The 19,107-nt window shown below is 37.8% G+C and overlaps 1 protein-coding gene across 1 annotated transcript in view; it reads right to left on the minus strand.

Annotated features, from left to right (window-relative positions):
* LOC139824565 (uncharacterized) overlaps positions 1–19,107 on the minus strand; it is a 114,071-nt gene that overhangs the window by 15,495 nt on the left and 79,469 nt on the right. Inside the window, exon 3 of the mRNA XM_071797101.1 lies at positions 2,367–2,640. Within this exon, the coding sequence (XP_071653202.1) occupies positions 2,367–2,640 (274 nt within the window). The remainder of the gene's footprint in view (positions 1–2,366; positions 2,641–19,107) is intronic.

Genomic DNA, 19,107 nt, shown 5'->3' on the forward strand with positions numbered 1-19,107 from the left:
TTCTCTTCGTTCATTTCCTCCTACTCTACGGTTCACTTCTCCCTCTAGCGTATTGCTTATGTTGTTTTAAGTTTTTTATCTAATTTTGCATAAAATACTTAATTTTTTTTAATTGACATTAATTTTTATTAAATACTAGCTTTTTCGCCCGCGTTTCGCGCAGGCTCAAAAACTTCCTGTTTTTCCCGAATGGAAATATTTACCTTAAAAAATTTTTTTTCAAAAAGGGAACTTTTTTAGACAATTTTATAAGGGAGCCTTTTGTCCCCGAGCTCAGACTCCTTCCCAAAAATCTCTACGGTCTAAGTTAGAGTATCATGAGATAATATAACAGTTGTTCTAATTTGAAAACTGTGAGAGTAGAATAATATCACAAATTAAATTGATCATCAAATTCTAAACGCAACTGGTGCTAATAAACATTCTTTCCCAACAGACCTTTTTCCCTCGCTTCGACCCCTTCTCAATACCCTCTACGGTCCAAGTTAGAGTATCATGAGATAGTATACCAAATTTAGTTGTACTAATTTGAAAACTGTGAGAGTAGAATAATAATATCACAAATTAAATTGATCATCAAATTTTAAACGCAACTAATGCTAATAAACATTCTTCCTCAGCAGACTTTTTTCCCTCACTTCGACCTCTTCCCAAAACCCTCTATAGGCTAATTTATTAGACAGTAGACGATGTTTTTTCCTCGAATAATAATATTTACCCCCAAACAATTTTTTTTAAAAAAGTGAACCTTTTTTAGACAATTTTGTATGAAAGCCCCTTCTTTATTTTTATTTTTTTTATATTAATTTATTCTTCATCGACACCATCCCCGAAAAATTAGACAAATTTTGGTACCGGTTTCCAGAAAATCAGCCCATTAATAAATAAGTAGTTCGCGGTCAGACAGACAGACATTAGAAAAATTTTGGAGCCGGTTTCTCAAAACCAATTTTCCAAAATAACATTTTTGTGAAAAATGAATCTTTTTTTGAAAAAAGGAACCATAAAAATTATGTATATTTCCCGAAAAATTTCGGAACCGATTTTCAAAAATAATTCTTTAAGATTCGGTTTAAAAATTGGTAACAAAAAATAATACACATCATTGCCATCCTCAAAAAATTCTACCCCTGTTTCATATATAATTCTTTAAGATTCGGTTGAAAACTGTAGATTTGCATAGCGGACAAACATACAAACATACAAACATATATTCATTTTTATATATATAGAGATTTTCGTAAACAGTGAAATTACCTATAGTAATTCGTGAAAAAAACTGTTATATAATATATATTATAGTTCTTATAAATAAATATACATATTAATCGTATTATTTTGCAAACATATCTTATAATTTAAACTGAAAATAATATAATCATATATGAACTTATATAGTCATATAAGATTACATATGATCAGATCAAATATTGCATCTTAAAATATCCGATAGATGGCATTCGATGGGATCTGTTTCTCGTATTTAAAATTTAACAAACAGTGTTATAAGAACGGTATCAAAAGACACGATACTGTCTCGCGCTATGGAGCAGCACAATTTTTATATCAGTTGTATCGTGGAGTCCACTTTTATAATAAAGTAGCACACTTAAAAAATAACATTTGAAAATATATAACAATTTTCTGAAACTTACTTAAATATATATTTTATATAATCATATATGACCATATTAAATTAAAGGAGGATGTTAAAAAAGTTCGATTTTTGGCTCCCCTGCGGAAATTTAGTTCACCGTAAAAAATTGTTTGGGACCCACATGAACAAGAAAAAACAGTCTTATATCCCAGAAATGCGGGGAACATTGATGTTGCATCGAGTTTCCTTGTGAAAGCCAAATATTTGGATACCACGCTAAAATTTTTCATAAATCGGATGTATTGCAAAGGTTCTTTTTATTATAATTGGTATCAAAAGGTTTTTGAAGTCTCTAATCACAAATCTATTATCTAAATGGCAAAATGTAGATATGATGAATCAAAAATGGCGCCCTTGACATATAATTTTGTACGTAGGATTACATCAAAATATTTTATCAAAATGAGTCTGAGCAGGCTTTTTCAGACATACTGATTACGAATCCATTAAATAAATAAAATAATCTAATATGGCGGATTCAAGATGGCCGATCCAAAATGTTAGTATTGCCGGAATAAAATCAGGTAATTCACTTATTTTTATTGTTCATGTGGACCGTAAACAACAATTACGGTGAACTAAAGTTCTACAGAAAGGTCAAAAATCGAATTTTTTTAACATCTTCCTTTACCTAAATAAGTCTGTAAAAATATCTTATAGCTCTTGAATTTTTACACTGTCATCTTTAATAAATTTACATTTTTCTTACCGTCCAATTACCTCTCCCATTGATTAAAAAGTTATCTGGAACTTGTCCTACATTGCTTCTATATCGACCAGGAAAACGCTCCAATGCTAATTCATGGAACAAATCACTGATAACAACAACATGTTGTGGAAGATCCATATCATACAAAGCTTTCTGAGGATTCAAGCTTGGCGGATCACGTACGATAAGAGATCCATACTGTCCGTCCAACATATGCACCGATATATGAGAATGATAGAAATGTGTTCCTGAGTTTTTAACTTTAAATTGGTACCTACAGAAAAAAATCGTGAAAAAACGTTAAAAAAGAGATTAAACTTAAAACAAAAGAAATGCCGATACTTTCAAAAAGTTATTAGAATTGGTATAATTTATACAGAAATTCCACATAAAGAACAAAGAATTTCTGTTTTACATAATTTGGCATTACTTATAATACTATTATACAAATGATTTTACCTAATAATACGAAAGTAATGCCTCCTAATTTTTTTCTTGCGAATCTGGTGCCATAGAAAGTTTGCGTTTCACTAAGTTGTTACTTGAAGTCTCGTTGTACTATGTTGAATGGCGTTGTGATCAGTTACGTGAATATGTCACACGAGCAGTTCAAACTGGTGTGTTTCAAATATGCGTAGGAAACAAGGGCGGTGATTAAATTTCTTACCATGGAAAAATTGAGTCCTATTAAAATCCATTCGCATTTCAGAAATTATGTCATTACAAACATTTCTGAGATGTGAATAAATTTCAATGGTTGCATTTAGCAGAAAAAGTAACTCAGTAAGCGCTTGGTGATTCTTTAACATGATTGGTCTTTGCCTTTAGTTCTTCCCTGGATCCAGGAAACTAATCATAATAAAGAATCATTGAGCGCTCATTGAGCTGCTTTCTCCGCTGAATGCAGCCATTGGAACTCACTTCTTCCACGGTAAGAAATTCAATCACCACCTTGATTGCTATGCATATCTACAACATACACATCGTGTAACACACGCCGTATAATATGTATATGTTTTCTACATGTATATACATACTGTGACGTTGCAGTTTCGCTGCATCGTTGCAGCGCCCCGCCGCCGTCACAAGACGCGGGTTTCGCGACCTTTTCACGCCCGAGGACGGTTCAATGAGTCGATGCGAGATCTCCAGGGGCATATTATAATCGCGTTGCGTTATTCTGATCCTTTTATTTTCTTTTTATATCATTGCGTGGCGCCTCACCGCGCCGAGACCCGGAGTCTCCCGAGAGGATGCAGAGGATAGCGGGATGCGGAGTCGACGGAAAGGACAGAGGCGAGAAATCGGACGACGGAAAGCGGACTGAAGCGACAACTCGCGGGCCGCCGAGAGCGAAAGAGCGCAGGAAGACACGCGCGCGGCACGTGACACAGCGGCGGGCAGACCCGTAATAGCAGGGCCCCGGGACACCGGGGCAGGATAAGCTCACCTGCCCTTCTCACACTACTGACCGGATTTCGGGATGGTTGGCCACCATTCCCGGACCGAAAAAGAGGAACGCGGCGGCAATCACGTCCCGTCCGCTGCCGGGAAGGATCCCGGAAAATCGCCGCGCGAGCGAAGGGCTATTAGGCGCCTTGCGAAAAACCGGTATTAACGGCCCTGCGCGAGAATCCACCGCGAGCCTGCGAGCTCACTGGTCCGCGCTATAGCAGGTGCGTTCGGGAAAACGCTATTAGTGCTATTTGCTTACTTTATCCTTGTTTTACACCTGATGAGCGATAAAGATGGAATGATGCAATAGCGCTAATAGCGCGCTTCCCGAACGCAGCCAGCGTCGCGGGGTTGCGTACGCCTAGGGTGGGGCGCGCTATCGATTCCGCCATCGAGCGAAATTTCGGGAGCACTCTTGGATCGTCCTCGCTTAGAGACAGACATATTGAGTTCAAGTCGCGATACTATCCGAGCTCCGTCCCACAGTGCTGCAGTGGGGCCAAATCCCAAAAAGCTGGTCAAAAATCGAAAGCGTTTTTCAATTTGGATAAAACTCAGCACCCGAAAGTTTTTAGGCTCGCTGATTACGAATCCGAAGTCAAAATTTGAAAAATCAAAATGGATGGTTTTAAATATGGACGATTTGTATAAAAAAAAACGTTTTATTTAGGCTAAGAATTTAAGTTCTGTTTTTTAAATGATTATTAATTAAAACTTGATTTCTAAATAACAATAGAAAAATAAAAGATTAAGAATGTTGTCAAAATTATAATATCTGAATATAAAGTTATTATAAAAAATTTTTTTTTAATGTTAAGTTATTTATTACATCAACACATTAAATTTCTTATTAAATATGTAATTGCTTATGAAAGAAGAAAGTAAAATAAAAAGTGAGAACTGCAAAATAAATTATATATTTAATAAAACAAGATTAGTCGGCCTGGCTGGCAGTAATTTATTAGTAGGTATATAACGACCGCGACATTTCAACCCTTACTTTGGGTCCTTATCAAGTTAACATCAAGTTAACAACATAAATTACCGATAATAATCAACACATGCTACAAGAATGCAAATTAATAAACCGTGATACAAAGTACAATAAATATTAAACTTACATAGATCATTGTGCGTCAAAATTATAGAAATATTTGAGTCATACTTAAAAATTGTGTAAACGGGCGGAGAATAAATATATATTTATTAAAATACAGTCATTTAACAACTTTATGCATCGTTATCAGAAGAATAATTTGATTCACAGTCAGTTGATTCAATTGTTAGATTGCTGGAGCTTTCCTCACTCTCTGTAATACTTGGCGCAATTAATAATAAAGCTGTTTCTGGTAGCAACGATTTTAATTTTTTTCGAGGTAATTCGCGCAAACTAGAAATAAATGGATCGGATGTTAATAGTAAGCGTAAAAAAATGTCTTCCATAGTTTTCACTCGGGAACATTTTCTCGCAAAATCTTCTCTAAACTTTTTAATGTATTTGTTACTTGACTCTTGTGCGTCTTCGAACATTTGTCCTATTGGTAATAGTGAAGAATTGATTATTTGTGCGTCGTGAATTAAAATTTTATGCACTAAATTTGGCATGTAAAACCATGGATACAATTGTACAAAGTTGCGAGCTGTTTGTAAAGCATAATCTTGAAATTTAATTAAATCAATTTCATGGCTACACGAAATTGCTTGCAATATAACATGAAACCGTTTAATCAAATCTTCATCTACCCCCGTAATAGAAGCAGAAATGCTGGAGTTTTCAAAAAATCGTCGAGCGGTATTCCCGTCATTCGTGCTACCAAACCCAGGCTCTTTTGCACATCATTTACCGCGCTGGTTCTTAGTTAGCCCAGTTTATTCGTGCGGATTTTTCATTGAAACTTATACTTCAAATTTTTAATTTTTATTTTTAAAATATTCTTCACAGTGACAATGAAAAATTATTAATTGTCATTTTTTATGGATTTTAATTCTACGCTCTAAATTAAAAATATTTTAGCAAGTATCTAATTTTTTGCTAAACTCCTTCCTAAAGGGTCAAAATTTTGGGCCTTTTGGAAGGGGCTTAGCAAAAATTAACATGATACAAAATATTTCTATCTTGAGCCGTAGAATCAAAATGCGCAATAAAAAATGGTGATTAATATAATAAAAAATTGACTTGAGCCTAACTGAGCCCATATAGGGCCCCGGGCCCACAATGTGAGTACACTCCTGAATAGATATTTCAAAACCCTACAACTTTTATCCGAAACATTTTTGAATATTTTGCGTTTTTAATGTTTAAAATTCAATTCAATTCAAAAGAAAATTGTTTTTCATTACAAGAACTTGCACCAATAGCAGGAAAGCAGCTAAAAGCAGCAGTTCTTTGTTGTTTTCATTAAATAATACTTGAATCTACAACATGCAATAGGTCTGATCGCAGAAATCTACAGAACTCATAAACTTTTCTCTACGTTTCTTAACTTTTCCGTTGCAATTTTACGTTCATTTTCGTATAACTCATTTGTTTATTAATATCACATAAATTATTGCTATAAATTTTGTAATACGTGATAATATTCTACTTACTTCCAGCTGTCGAATCCATTTTGTAGATTTGGAATTGCTTTATTTTTATAGTTTTGGCGTCCTCCTGAATATAACGTTTAAAACTCAGCTCTGAACACAACACGTCTTGTTCGAGCGAGCGTCACTTTTGAAGTTACGTGTACGAGCAGATATAAGGGATAGGACGTTCTCTAGTCTAGAATCCGACCTTTGGACTATTACTCAAACAAACCCACCACTTTAAATCCTCAGAATCAAAACTTTATTTTTCGACTTTTGACCAGCTTTTTGGGATTTGGCCCCACTGTGCGTCCGTTAGCTTCTGACGACTATCTTTTTTTACCCTTGGGACGACGCGCGACGGCGAAGATCCTCGGGAGAGTGCTGACTCACGGTGAGGTTGCCTCGTATAAAATTCTCGATGTAAAGCCACGACACCGCTCTTTGGGTCGCGCTCTCGCTCGGTAATGTTCGCGATAATTAGCGTATTCGCCGCCAAGGCGAATTATTTAGCGATCGACACCGAAAGCGAGGGGCACCGGAATGGTCTCGTGGCCGTGGGATCGCGACCGAAATCTATAACTCCTGGAGATCGCGGTAGGCGCGTCAATGACGACGTTTGATATCGCGAGTATGCCATTTCTCGCGCCCTTCGCGTTCACGACCGCGTGTCTCGTTGTGCGTAGTAATTCGCCCGGACGGAACTTAGATTCCACGCGCCATATGAATTACGTTAAAATGTTAATCTCGTCGGTTTAATTGCGTCTAGATGTTACTCGCGTGGACGTCCTACTCGCGTCAGAATATTACTCGCGTTCAGTCATTTGCGTTAGAATATTACTATTTGCGTTGGAATGTCGTTCGTGTCGACATACTATTTGCGTTAGGATGTTGTTCGTATCGACCGATTCCTTGTATTAAAATATTATTCGCGTTCTGCCGAGTATTTGCGTTCAATTAAAGTGCGTTCGGATTACTCGCGTTGGAATCTTGCCCGTGTTCGACTTCTTGCACTAAAGTATTATTCGCGTGCGGATGTTTCTCGCGTCCGGGTATTATTCGCGTCATTAATTACGGCCGGATATTGCTCGCGCCGACGAATCATTTAGATTAAGATTATTACTCGCGTTAGATTAAGATTATTCCTTGCGTTAGATTAAGATTATTACTTGCGTTAAATAAAGATTATTACTTGCATTAAATTGAGAGTATTTGGCGACCGAATTCCTGCACGGCTTGGAATCTTACGTTCACGCGTTCCGAACGTGACGCACTATCGTTTCGCGGCGTTTCACGCTATTATTTCACGTTTATTCCAGTTATGTCGTATTCGGTCGTAACTTGCGCCGATGTTTTACATTATTCGTCAGTTCCCACACAGCAAAATTGATCCCGGGATCATCCTGATATTGTCCCATTTCCGTCTTGGCAGGATAAGACGTCTTATGGCTGTCCATAAGAGCTATCAGTAAGATCTTGATCTACTCAAGATTAATATAGGATAGTTTGAGGATATCCTGCCATAACAGTGCATAGACGAGCAAAGCGCATTCTCTAAAAGACATCCCATAGATGTACCCATCGACAGATTCGGATGCAAAATTATATCTCATAGACGTCTCGTTACCCCTTCCTTTTCACATACTTTGTTAGACGTCTTATGGCTGTCTATAGGAGATATCAGTAAGATCTTGATCTATTCAAGGTTAATATAGGATGATTTAAGGATATCCTGCCATAACAGTGTATAGACGAGCAAAGCGCATCTTCTATAAGACATCCCATAAATATATCCATTGACAAATTCGAAAGCAAAGTCATATCTCATAGACGTCTTGTTACTCTTTCTCTTCCACATACTTTTTTAGACGTCTTATGGCTGTCTATAGGAGATATCAATAAGATCTTGATCTATTCAAGATTAATATAGAATGATTTAAAGATATCCTGCCATAACACTGCATAGACAAGCAAAGCGCATTCTCTAAAAGACATCCCATAGATGTATCCATCGACAAAGGAGCCCGCACACATCCTTATGGAAATAAATTAAATTTTGGTTAAATCGTCTGAAACTTTCAGAAAAGTTAGTTCTTATGTTGATCAAAAGTCATAATGGACACGTAGTCCAGAAATGGCCAGTTTTTGAGATACGTATGGTTAAAAGTCGGAAAAATGTTTCTTTTCTTAAATCCGACTTTTAACCATACAATCTCAAAAACTGGACTCCGTGTCCATCATGATTTTTTATCATGGTGCACGTGTGTGTGTGTGTGTGTGTGTGTGTGTGTGTGTGTGTGTGTGTGTGTGTGTGTGGCTACACTTCTAAAACTATAAGACAATATATTATATGTCAAGATCATCGATATTGCAGCTCAGTCACGTAATCTGGATTTTCACCAAACAAAGTAACAAGACGTCTATGAGATATGATTTTGCTTCTGAATTTGTCGGTGGGTACATCTCCCTGGTAAAAAGGACCCCGCACAAAACCACGTGATGCGTGCGGCGTGCGTAGATAACCCATAGTCCGGGAGCCAGCTGCCATTTTAAGTGAATTATTTTAAGAAATCTGAGATTTTTGGCTAGTGTTCAATTCGGTCTGCTAATAAACAAAGTGAACGTCAGCTTTCATGGTAGCGGTGGGTGTTGCCGCGGCATCCACCCACACACGTATAATTATAATAAAAATAAACCGACATAAAGAAAGCTGAGACTTTGTTTGTACGTTTATTATGATCTAAATAAACGGAAAATAATAGTCAGCTGACTTCATGGTGGGGGGTTGTACGTCAGCTTCTCGCCCAAACATGCGAAAAATATGCGCTGAGTAAACTTATACTAAGAAAGCTGAAATTTGGGGAAGTTATAGTCAACTTTAACAATTTCACGAAAATAATTGTCCGCTGAGTTTTTCGCGGTGGAAAAGTGCTCAGCTGACGACTGAAAGATACGGCGCATCGCTATGCGCGCGGGCGCGTGGCATCCTTCACTGCATCAGCTGAGCACTTTTCCACTGCAAAAACCTCAGCGGACAATTATTTTCGTGTAACTGTTACAGATAACTATAAGTTTACAAAGTTTTAGCTTTCTTGATTTCAGATAACTTGATTTTTATTAATAAAACGGTGCGTATATGCGCGCGGGCGCGTTGCGCCTATCTTACGGCATCAGCTGCTTCTCTCTCACGCTAAATTATGCTATTGATTATATTCAAATATGTAATTATATTTAACGCATTTATTGACAAAAATAATTTTTTATTTACGTTTTTTTTTTAAATACGTATGAGGTATGAGACATTTACTCTTCAGTCTTCCTCATCATCGCCCTCAAACTCTTGCTCGCTTTCGTGGTCGCTGTAATCCATATCGATCATCGGCGTCCAATCCTCATCATCTGTAAGCAAATATAATAAATAATATATTATTACATAAAAAATAATCGCATAAAAAAGTTTTAGTTTTATAATTTTAATACATATATAATATAATAATATAATAACGCAAGAGCAAAATTTTGAAATTAATTAGAATATTATTTATAAAAAGTGTTCACGTTATAATAAAAAATTGTTTTAATTGTTTCTAAACTGTATTTTTAAATTAAAAACAAAACTAATCTAAAAATTACACTTGAATAAAGAAATAGTGAAGTATAATTCTGACCTGCAGTACTTTCTTTTTCTTCCTCGATGGTAATATCGCCAAGAGAAGGGGGTAGCTGATCGCCGTCGAACTATTTGAACAAAAATTTGTTGTCCTCTTCTCTCCAGCCGTAATCAGTCGGGTACAATTCAGTTGAAACAGCAAGATGTGCATCATGGGCCCAAATATTAGCGATGTACGTCGCCCGAAGCAAATGTTGGTGCAGTTCGATTTTGCAAGGCGGTAGAGCTGACCCGTCTATATTTTTTGCTGGCAGACGAAATATGTCATCGTTGTCCAGGTAGTCGCCGCCGGACCCAGGGACGTTGTGGTGGGAGCAAAAGGGAGCCTTTCAAACTATAAACCGTTTACGGATATACCTGTAGCGACGGTCCTTTTAGTCAGCTGGGCTACAATTGTATTTGATCATAAAACTCCGGTGTTTATGAGCGTGTAGCCGAGACGAGGAAATACATCTCTGTATCTATAAATATTTACTTCTGGCATTTGCATGTGTAAATGTTTATTATTTATAATATTATATATACGTATTTACTGTTTATATTGTCATGTATACATATTTAAGGTCGATGCAGACACAGCCGTGCCGTATCCGTACCGTGCACGAAACAGAAACATCAGACAAGGATACCTATTGTCTCCATCCTTGTCTAATGTTGTCTCTATCCTTGTCTAATGTTAACGATACGGATACGGTACGGGTACGGCACGGCTGTGTCTGCATCGACCCTTAAGGGTATAATTGAGCGACAGAGATAGGCAGCTGAGTGCGATAAACGCAACGCGCCCGCGCGCATATACGCACTGTTTTATTAATAAAAATCAAGTTATCTGAAACCAAGAAATTTGGAAACTTATAGTTATCTGTAACAGTTACACGAAAATAATTGTCCGTTGAGGTTTTTGCAGTGGAAAAGTGCTCAGCTGATGCAGTGAAGGATGCCACGCGCCCGCGCGCATAGCGATGCGCCGTATCTTTCAGTCGTCAGCTGAGCACTTTTCCACCACGAAAAGCTCAGCGGACAATTATTTTCGTGAAACTGTTAAAGTCGACTATCACTTCCCCAAATTTCAGCTTTCTTAGTATAAGTTTACTCAGCGCATATTTTTCGCATGTTTGGGCGGGAAGCTGACGTACAATCCCCCACCATGAAGTCAGCTGACTACTATTTTCCGTTTATTTAGATCATAATAAACGTACAAACAAAGTCTTAGCTTTCTTTATGTCTGTTTTTTTTTTATTACATAGGTTATACATGTGTGGGTGGCTGCTGCGGCAACACGTACTGCAAATGCGCAAGCTGACGTTCACTTCGTTTAGTAGCAATACTAAATGAACCATGCAGCAAAATCTTAGGTTTCTTAATTTTGGTCATAAAAAATGGCAGCTGGCTCCCAGACTACCATGTAAGCTAGATCTGTTGGTCATATTACCAACTTTTGACCTCTCGTATCTTGAAAATTGGCCATTTTCGGATTTCGCGCCTAGAGACTTTTGATCAACATCACATAAACTACCGATTCCCAAAGTTTTAGTATATTCGGTAGAACGGCTTTTTCACATGGTTTTGTGCGGGGTCCTTACTGTTAGAAACGGATAGAACGTGCATTCTATCCGTTTCTGACTGCTTTACTATGCGTTTCTTTCCCTGCAATTACGGATAGAAACAGATGAAAAGTGTTGCAGATTTTATAAGACTGTGTACGCAAAGACGGTGGGGAAAGGCTAACTGCATCTAACTGATTCCTAACGGAACGGAACTTATCCGAATCTATGCGCAAACGTAATTACGAATCCTATCCGTTTCTATACGCAACCAGTTTTGAATGTCTATCCGCATCTGATTGCGGAACCTGACAGAATATCTATCTGCATTTATACGGAACGGAACTTATCCAAATCTATACGCAAACGTAATTACGAATCCTATCCGTTTCTGTACGCAACCAGTTTTGAATGTCTATCCGCATCTGATTGCAAAACCAGGTAGGATATCTATCTGCATTTGCATGCAATTATGATTTGCCCGCTCTATCCGTTTCTAACTGCAAATGCATTTTATTCATTTCTCATTACTGCAAATACATGTACATTGTGGGAGGTTTGTAGTTATCAGGTAGATTCTACCTTTAAACGCCAGGAAAAGGGATTCCTCTAGTTACGACACTGTAATTTTTCTGGTTGTCGCCTGACAGAACGCCTGCTTATATATTATGGCTGGTTGTATTTTAAATGTGAGAAAAGCTTTCCATCATGCGCCGCCTAGCGGCGTCGACGCGAATCGTCGTCCATCTGCATCTGTACGCAATGTCGACCTATAGGAATTTGTTTGCAATTACGGATACGAGTCCTGTATGTTTCTGTCCGCATTCTGTACGCATCAGATGCTGATGGTATCTATCCGTAATTACGGATACCGCATCCATCTGCATCTGTACGCAATGTCGACCTGTAGGAATTTGTCTGCAACTACGGATACGAGTCCTGTATGTTTCTGTCCGCATTCTGTACGCATCAGATGCTGACGGTATCTATCCGTAATTACGGATACCGCATCCATCTGTATCTGTACGCAATGTCGATCTATAGGAATTTGTCTGCAACTACGGATACGAATCCTGTATGTTTCTGTCCGCATTCTGTACGCATCAGATGCTGACTGTATCTATCCGTAATTGCGGATACCGCATCCATCTGCATCTGTGTGTGTTCGAGATTCCGTTAACGTTGCGCCGTCCGATCAGATGGCAGCATCGATCGGGTAGCGACGCTAGATCACCGCGGCAGCTTGCGCACGCACGGGCGCGCTCATCGCCAACGTCTTCCTCGCGATCGACACTTGTACAAATGGCCGCGCTGTGACGAGACGCGTAACGTGTGCTCTGTACGTTTTCGCATTGTGACTCCGGTTAAGAGTGCATATTGCAGTTACCACGCTGCCTAGATCTTCTCTCAACGTGTGAAATAGACCGCTCATCAGCTCTGGTGCCTCAACACGACAACTCAAGCTCACACACGTGCGCGAGTGCCGACCGCCACGTGTCTCACCAGCTCACGGGCGATTCATCGAAGAGGACGGCGATTAATATAATTGCCTCTCGCATATACGGACTCGAAAGACATCGCAATTGTTCACCGCTCATCATTTCTCAGGTCAGATTGTATCATTTTGACGAATTAAAGACGGCTCAGACTGTGGTCTGAGTTACACAAAAAATAAAGGAATCAATTAGTTAACACCTTCCACGCGCGTCCTTCTCATCCCGCTTCCATCGCCGGGAAAAGTCAGCGATTTCGCGAACAGTATGCAATGCCAACCTATAGGAATCTGTCTGTAACTATACGGATACGATTCCTGTCTGTTTCAAATAGGAGTTGAATATTTCTTCAACGTTGCTGTTATATAGTCGCTGATATAATCACTGGTAATATCTAACGAAATCCTGTTTGCTCTAACAGCAACGTTGAAGAAAAAATTCAACTCCTATCTGAAACAGGCAGGAATCGTATCCGTAATTACAGACAGATTTCTATAGGTTGGCATTGCATACAGATGCAGATGGATGCGGTATCCGCAATTACGGATAGATACCGTCAGCATCTGATGCGTACAGACTGCGGATAGAAACATACAGGATTTGTATTCGTAGTTGCAGATAAATTCCTGTAGGTCTACATTGCGTACAGATGCAGATGGATGCGGTATCCGCAATTACGGATAGATACCGCAGCATCTGATGCGTACAGAATGCGGACAGAAACAGACAGGATTCGTATCCGTAGTTGCAGACAAATTCCTATAGGTCGACATTGCGTACAGATGCAGATGGATGCGATATCCGCAATTACGGATAGATACCGTCAGTATCTGATGCGTACAGAATGCGGACAGAAACAGCTGGTTGAAGTTTGGAACGTTCTTGGAGCGATTTTTTAAAACCGATTTGTTCCATTTCCCCTTTTGCACAGAGTTAGTTCTAAGCGTCAGACAAACAACAAAAAATAGTAGGAGCGAATACACGCGTCGGAAAGCACCATTACATACAATAAACTACCCTTCAGACCACTAAAAAAATTCTTGCGTCTCTAAAACCAATTTGTTCCATTTCCCCTTTCGCACAGAGTTAGTTCTAAGCGTCAGACAAACAACAAAAAATAGTAGGAGCGAATACACGCGTCGGAAGGCACCCTTACACACGATAAACTACCCTTCAGACCACTAAAAAAATTCTTGCGTCTCTAAAACCGATTTGTTTCACTTCCCCTTTCGCACAGAGTTAGTTCTAAGCGTCAGACAAACAACAAAAAATAGTAGAAGCGAATACACGCGTCGGAAGGCACCCTTACACACGATAAACTACCCTTCAGACCACTAAAAAAATTCTTGCATCTCTAAAACCGATTTGTTTTACTTCCCCTTTCGCACAGAGTTAGTTCTAAGCGTCAGACAAACAACAAAAAATAGTAGGAGCGAATACACGCGTCGGAAAGCACCATTACACACGATAAACTACCCTTCAGACCACTAAAAAAATTCTTGCGTCTCTAAAACCAATTTGTTTCACTTCCCCTTTCGCACAGAGTTAGTTCTAAGCGTCAGACAAACAACAAAAAATAGTAGAAGCGAATACACGCGTCGGAAGGCACCCTTACACACGATAAACTACCCTTCAGACCACTAAAAAAATTCTTGCATCTCTAAAACCGATTTGTTTTACTTCCCCTTTCGCACAGAGTTAGTTCTAAGCGTCAGACAAACAACAAAAAATAGTAGGAGCGAATACACGCGTCGGAAAGCACCATTACACACGATAAACTACCCTTCAGACCACTAAAAAAATTCTTGCGTCTCTAAAACCAATTTGTTCCATTTCCCCTTTCGCACAGAGTTAGTTTTAAGCGTCAGACAAACAACAAAAAATAGTAGGAGCGAATACACGCGTCGGAAGGCACCCTTACACACGATAAACTAATCTTCAGATCACTAAAAAAATTCTTGCATCTCTAAAACCGATTTGTTCCACTTCCCCTTTCGCACAGAGTTAGTTCTAAGCGTCAGACAAACAACAAAAAATAGTAGGAGCGAATACACGCGTCGGGAAGCACCATTACACACGATAAACTACCCTTCAGACCACTAAAAAAATTCTTGCGTCTCTAAAACCAATTTGTTCCATTTCCCCTTTCGCACAGAGTTAGTTCTAAGCGTCAGACAAACAACAAAAAATAGTAGGAGCGAATACACGCGTCGGAAAGCACCATTACACACGATAAACTACCCTTCAGACCACTAAAAAAATTCTTGCGTCTCTAAAACCAATTTGTTCCATTTCCCCTTTCGCACAGAGTTAGTTCTAAGCGTCAGACAAACAACAAAAAATAGTAGGAGCGAATACACGCGTCGGAAGGCACCCTTACACACGATAAACTAATCTTCAGATCACTAAAAAAATTCTTGCATCTCTAAAACCGATTTGTTCCACTTCCCCTTTCGCACAGAGTTAGTTCTAAGCGTCAGACAAACAACAAAAAATAGTAGGAGCGAATACACGCGTCGGAAGGCAACCTTACACACGATAAATTACCCTTCAGACCACTAAAAAATTCTTGCGTCTCTAAAACCGATTTGTTCCACTTCCCCTTTCGCACAGAGTTAGTTCTAAGCGTCAGACAAACAACAAAAAATAGTAGGAGCGAATACACGCGTCGGAAGGTACCCTTACACACGATAGTTTATCGTAGGTTTTTTGAGCAGAAGGGTGTCTTCCGCAGAGTGTATCGGTTCGGTCTTTTATGTACTTTGTGTGTGGCACTTAGAAGTTGCTCTGTGTCAAAGGAGAAATGGAACAAATCATTTTCGGCGTAGCCAGAATATTTAAAGTGATCCGGGGGGAGGTCTCTTGAGCATAAGGGTGTCTTCCGCAGAGTGTATCGGTTCGGTCTTTTATGTACTTTGTGTGTGGCACTTAGAAGTTGCTCTGTGCCAAAGGAGAAATGGAACAAATCATTTTCGACGTAGCCAGAATATTTAAAGTGGTCCAGGGGTAAGTTTTTTGAGCATAAGGGTGTCTTCCGCAGGATGTATCGGTTCAGTCTCTTATGTACTTTGTGTGTGGCACTTAGAAGTTGCTCTGTGCGAATGGGGAAATGGAACAAATCGGTTTTAAAAAATCGCTCCAGGAACGTTCCAAACTTCAACCAGCTACGTCGTTACATTTTCTGTCTGTATTTGCAGATACAATAGTGCTGCTTACAGAAACGGATAGGGCTAGAATTTTCTTTTCAAGCTTGCAGTTACAGCGGATAGAATTCCGTTACATACTGTCAGAATTCCTATCTGTTTCTAACTGTTTCTAACGGTAATTTTTACCAGGGCTATGGGATGTTCTATAAAGAGTGCGCATTGCTCGTCTAAGCACTGTTGTGACAAAATATCCTCAAATCATCCTACATAAAGCTTGAGTAGATCAAGGTCTTACTGATATCTCTTATAGACAGTCATAAGACATCTAAAAAATATGTGAAAGGAAAAAAAAAACAAAATGTGTATGAGATATGTATAATTTTGCTTTCGAATTTGTCGATGGATACATCTATGGGATGTCTTATAGAGGATATACATTGCTCGCCTATGCACTGTTTATGACAAAATATCTTCAAACCATCCTGTATTAATCTTGAGTAGATCAAGGCCTTACTGATAGCTCTTATGGACTGTCATAAGATGTCTTATCCTGCCGAGACAGATATTGGACAACAACAAGATAATCCCGGGATTAATTTTGCTGTGTGGATATACAATATATAGAAATACACTTTTCATATCATTTATTGTTATTTTGCCATAGTTGATAAGTGTGCAAAATCTGAATAACCTTTTATTAATTAAATATACTCTTCTTATTTAAAAACTAATTATATAATCTTATCGACATTTTTATGTTAAACTTTTCTTCTTAAATTATTCTAAAAAATGTGCCATTAAGAGTAGGTGTATCTAGTAGCTTAAAACATTTTATATATTTTTTATATTATATATACATACAACGTCCCCAAAATTAATTATAATTAAGACGTCTTTATTAAGAGGTGTCTCAAATGTCTTTGAGACATTTGTCCTAAAGATATCTTAAATCGGGACATAAGACATCTTAAAGACGTCATAGTAATTAGGATGTCTTTTAAACGTCTGTAAGACGACATAATGTTGTCTGGGAACTAGTCTAATACAAATACTCTAGTCTAACTATAATATATATACAGGGTGTATCATTTTAAGTGATTCAGCTGAATATCTCTTAAAGTAAAAGAGATTGGAAAAAATGTTCCAGACCAAAGTTGTATGGTTTCAAGGGGTACATAAGATGGTGTCATTAGTTTTACCTTAAATAGTTGCTTGAAGGTCACGTAAAGGTCACCTTTAATTTTTTAAATAGAACCACATACTTTTTATTACATATTCTTGTAGCTTATCTCGAGGGCTTTCCAAAACACTATAAGGAAATATTTTTTCATTAAGAACTTTTGGAATTATAAGGCTTGAAAATTCTAGTATTTTGACATAAAATACAAAATATCTTGTAAAACATTAAGTTTGCGGTAATGTTACCTTAATACTTTTATGCACAGAATAATGAGACGAATCAATTGATATGAAAAAAAGACAGTTGCTTTTAAGAAAAAGTATGCAGATGCGTGTTGCAAATTACATATTTTTTCTTAAAGGAACTATGCTTTTTTTTATACCACGTGATTCGTCTCATTATTCTGTGCATAAAAGTATTAAGATAACATTACCGCAAACTTAATGTTTTACAAGATATTTTGTATTTTATGTCAAAATACTAGAACTTTCAAGCCTTATAATTCCAAAAGTTCTTAATAAAAAAATACTTTCTTATAGTGTTTTGGAAAGCCCTCGAGATAAGCTACAAGAATATGTAATAAAAAGTAGGTGGTTCTATTTAAAAAATTGAAGGTGACCTTTACGTGACCTTCAAGCAACTATTTAAGGTGAAACTAATGACACCATCTTATGTACCCCTTGAAACCAAACAACTTTTGTCTGAAACAATTTTTCCAATCTTTTTTACTTTAAGAGATATTCAGCTGAATCACTTAAAATGATACACCCTGTATATATATTATAGTTAGACTAGAGTATATATATACTAGCTGGTTACCCGGGCTTCGCCCCGGAGAACATATGTAATAAGTAACATATGTAAGACACGCAAATAGTCTCTCTCTCCTTCTCTCTCTCTCCCTCTCTCCCTCTCCCTCTTCTTCTCCCTCTCCCTCCCTGTCTCTCTCTCTCTCTCTCTCTCTCTCTCTCTCTCTCTCTCTCTCTCTCTCTCTCTTCCCCTCTCTTCCTCTCTCTCTGGAAAATTTCGTAACCGATTTCCAAAAAGATACCGGTTCTCAAAAAGATCGGTAACGAAAAACTATACAGTTTATAGCACTCCCCGAGAAATTCTACCCCTGTTTTATATACAATTCTTTAAAATTTGATTAATTATTTCCCGAAAAATTTGTCAAACTTCTGATACCAGTTTCCAAAAAGATTGGTAACAAAAAATTATATACTTTATAGCACTCCCCGGGAAATTCAACCCCTATTTTATGTACAATTCTTTGACATTCAGTCATTTGGAACCGGTTTCCAAAAAAATCGGTAACAAAAAATAGTACACTTTATAGCACTCCTCGGGAAATTTTACCCTTACTTCATGTATAATTCTTTGAAATTTAATCAATTATTTCCTGAAAAATTGGAAAAATTAAAAAAACCGGTTTTCAAAAAGATCGGTAACAAAAACTGTACACATCATGGCGCTCCTCATACATATTCTACCCTTACTTCATATACAATTCTTTGCGATTTGGTCAATTAATTTCCAAAAAATTGGAAAAATTTCTAATACCGGCTTCCAAAAAGATCGGTAACAAAAAATTATACACTTTATGGCACTCCCCGGAAAATTCTACCTCTGTTTCATATGTAATTCTTTGAGATTCGGTCAGTTATTTTCTGAAAATTTTGAAAAAA

This window comes from Temnothorax longispinosus, unplaced genomic scaffold, assembly GCF_030848805.1.
Source record: "Temnothorax longispinosus isolate EJ_2023e unplaced genomic scaffold, Tlon_JGU_v1 HiC_scaffold_44, whole genome shotgun sequence".
NCBI classification, from domain to species: Eukaryota; Metazoa; Arthropoda; class Insecta; order Hymenoptera; family Formicidae; genus Temnothorax; species Temnothorax longispinosus.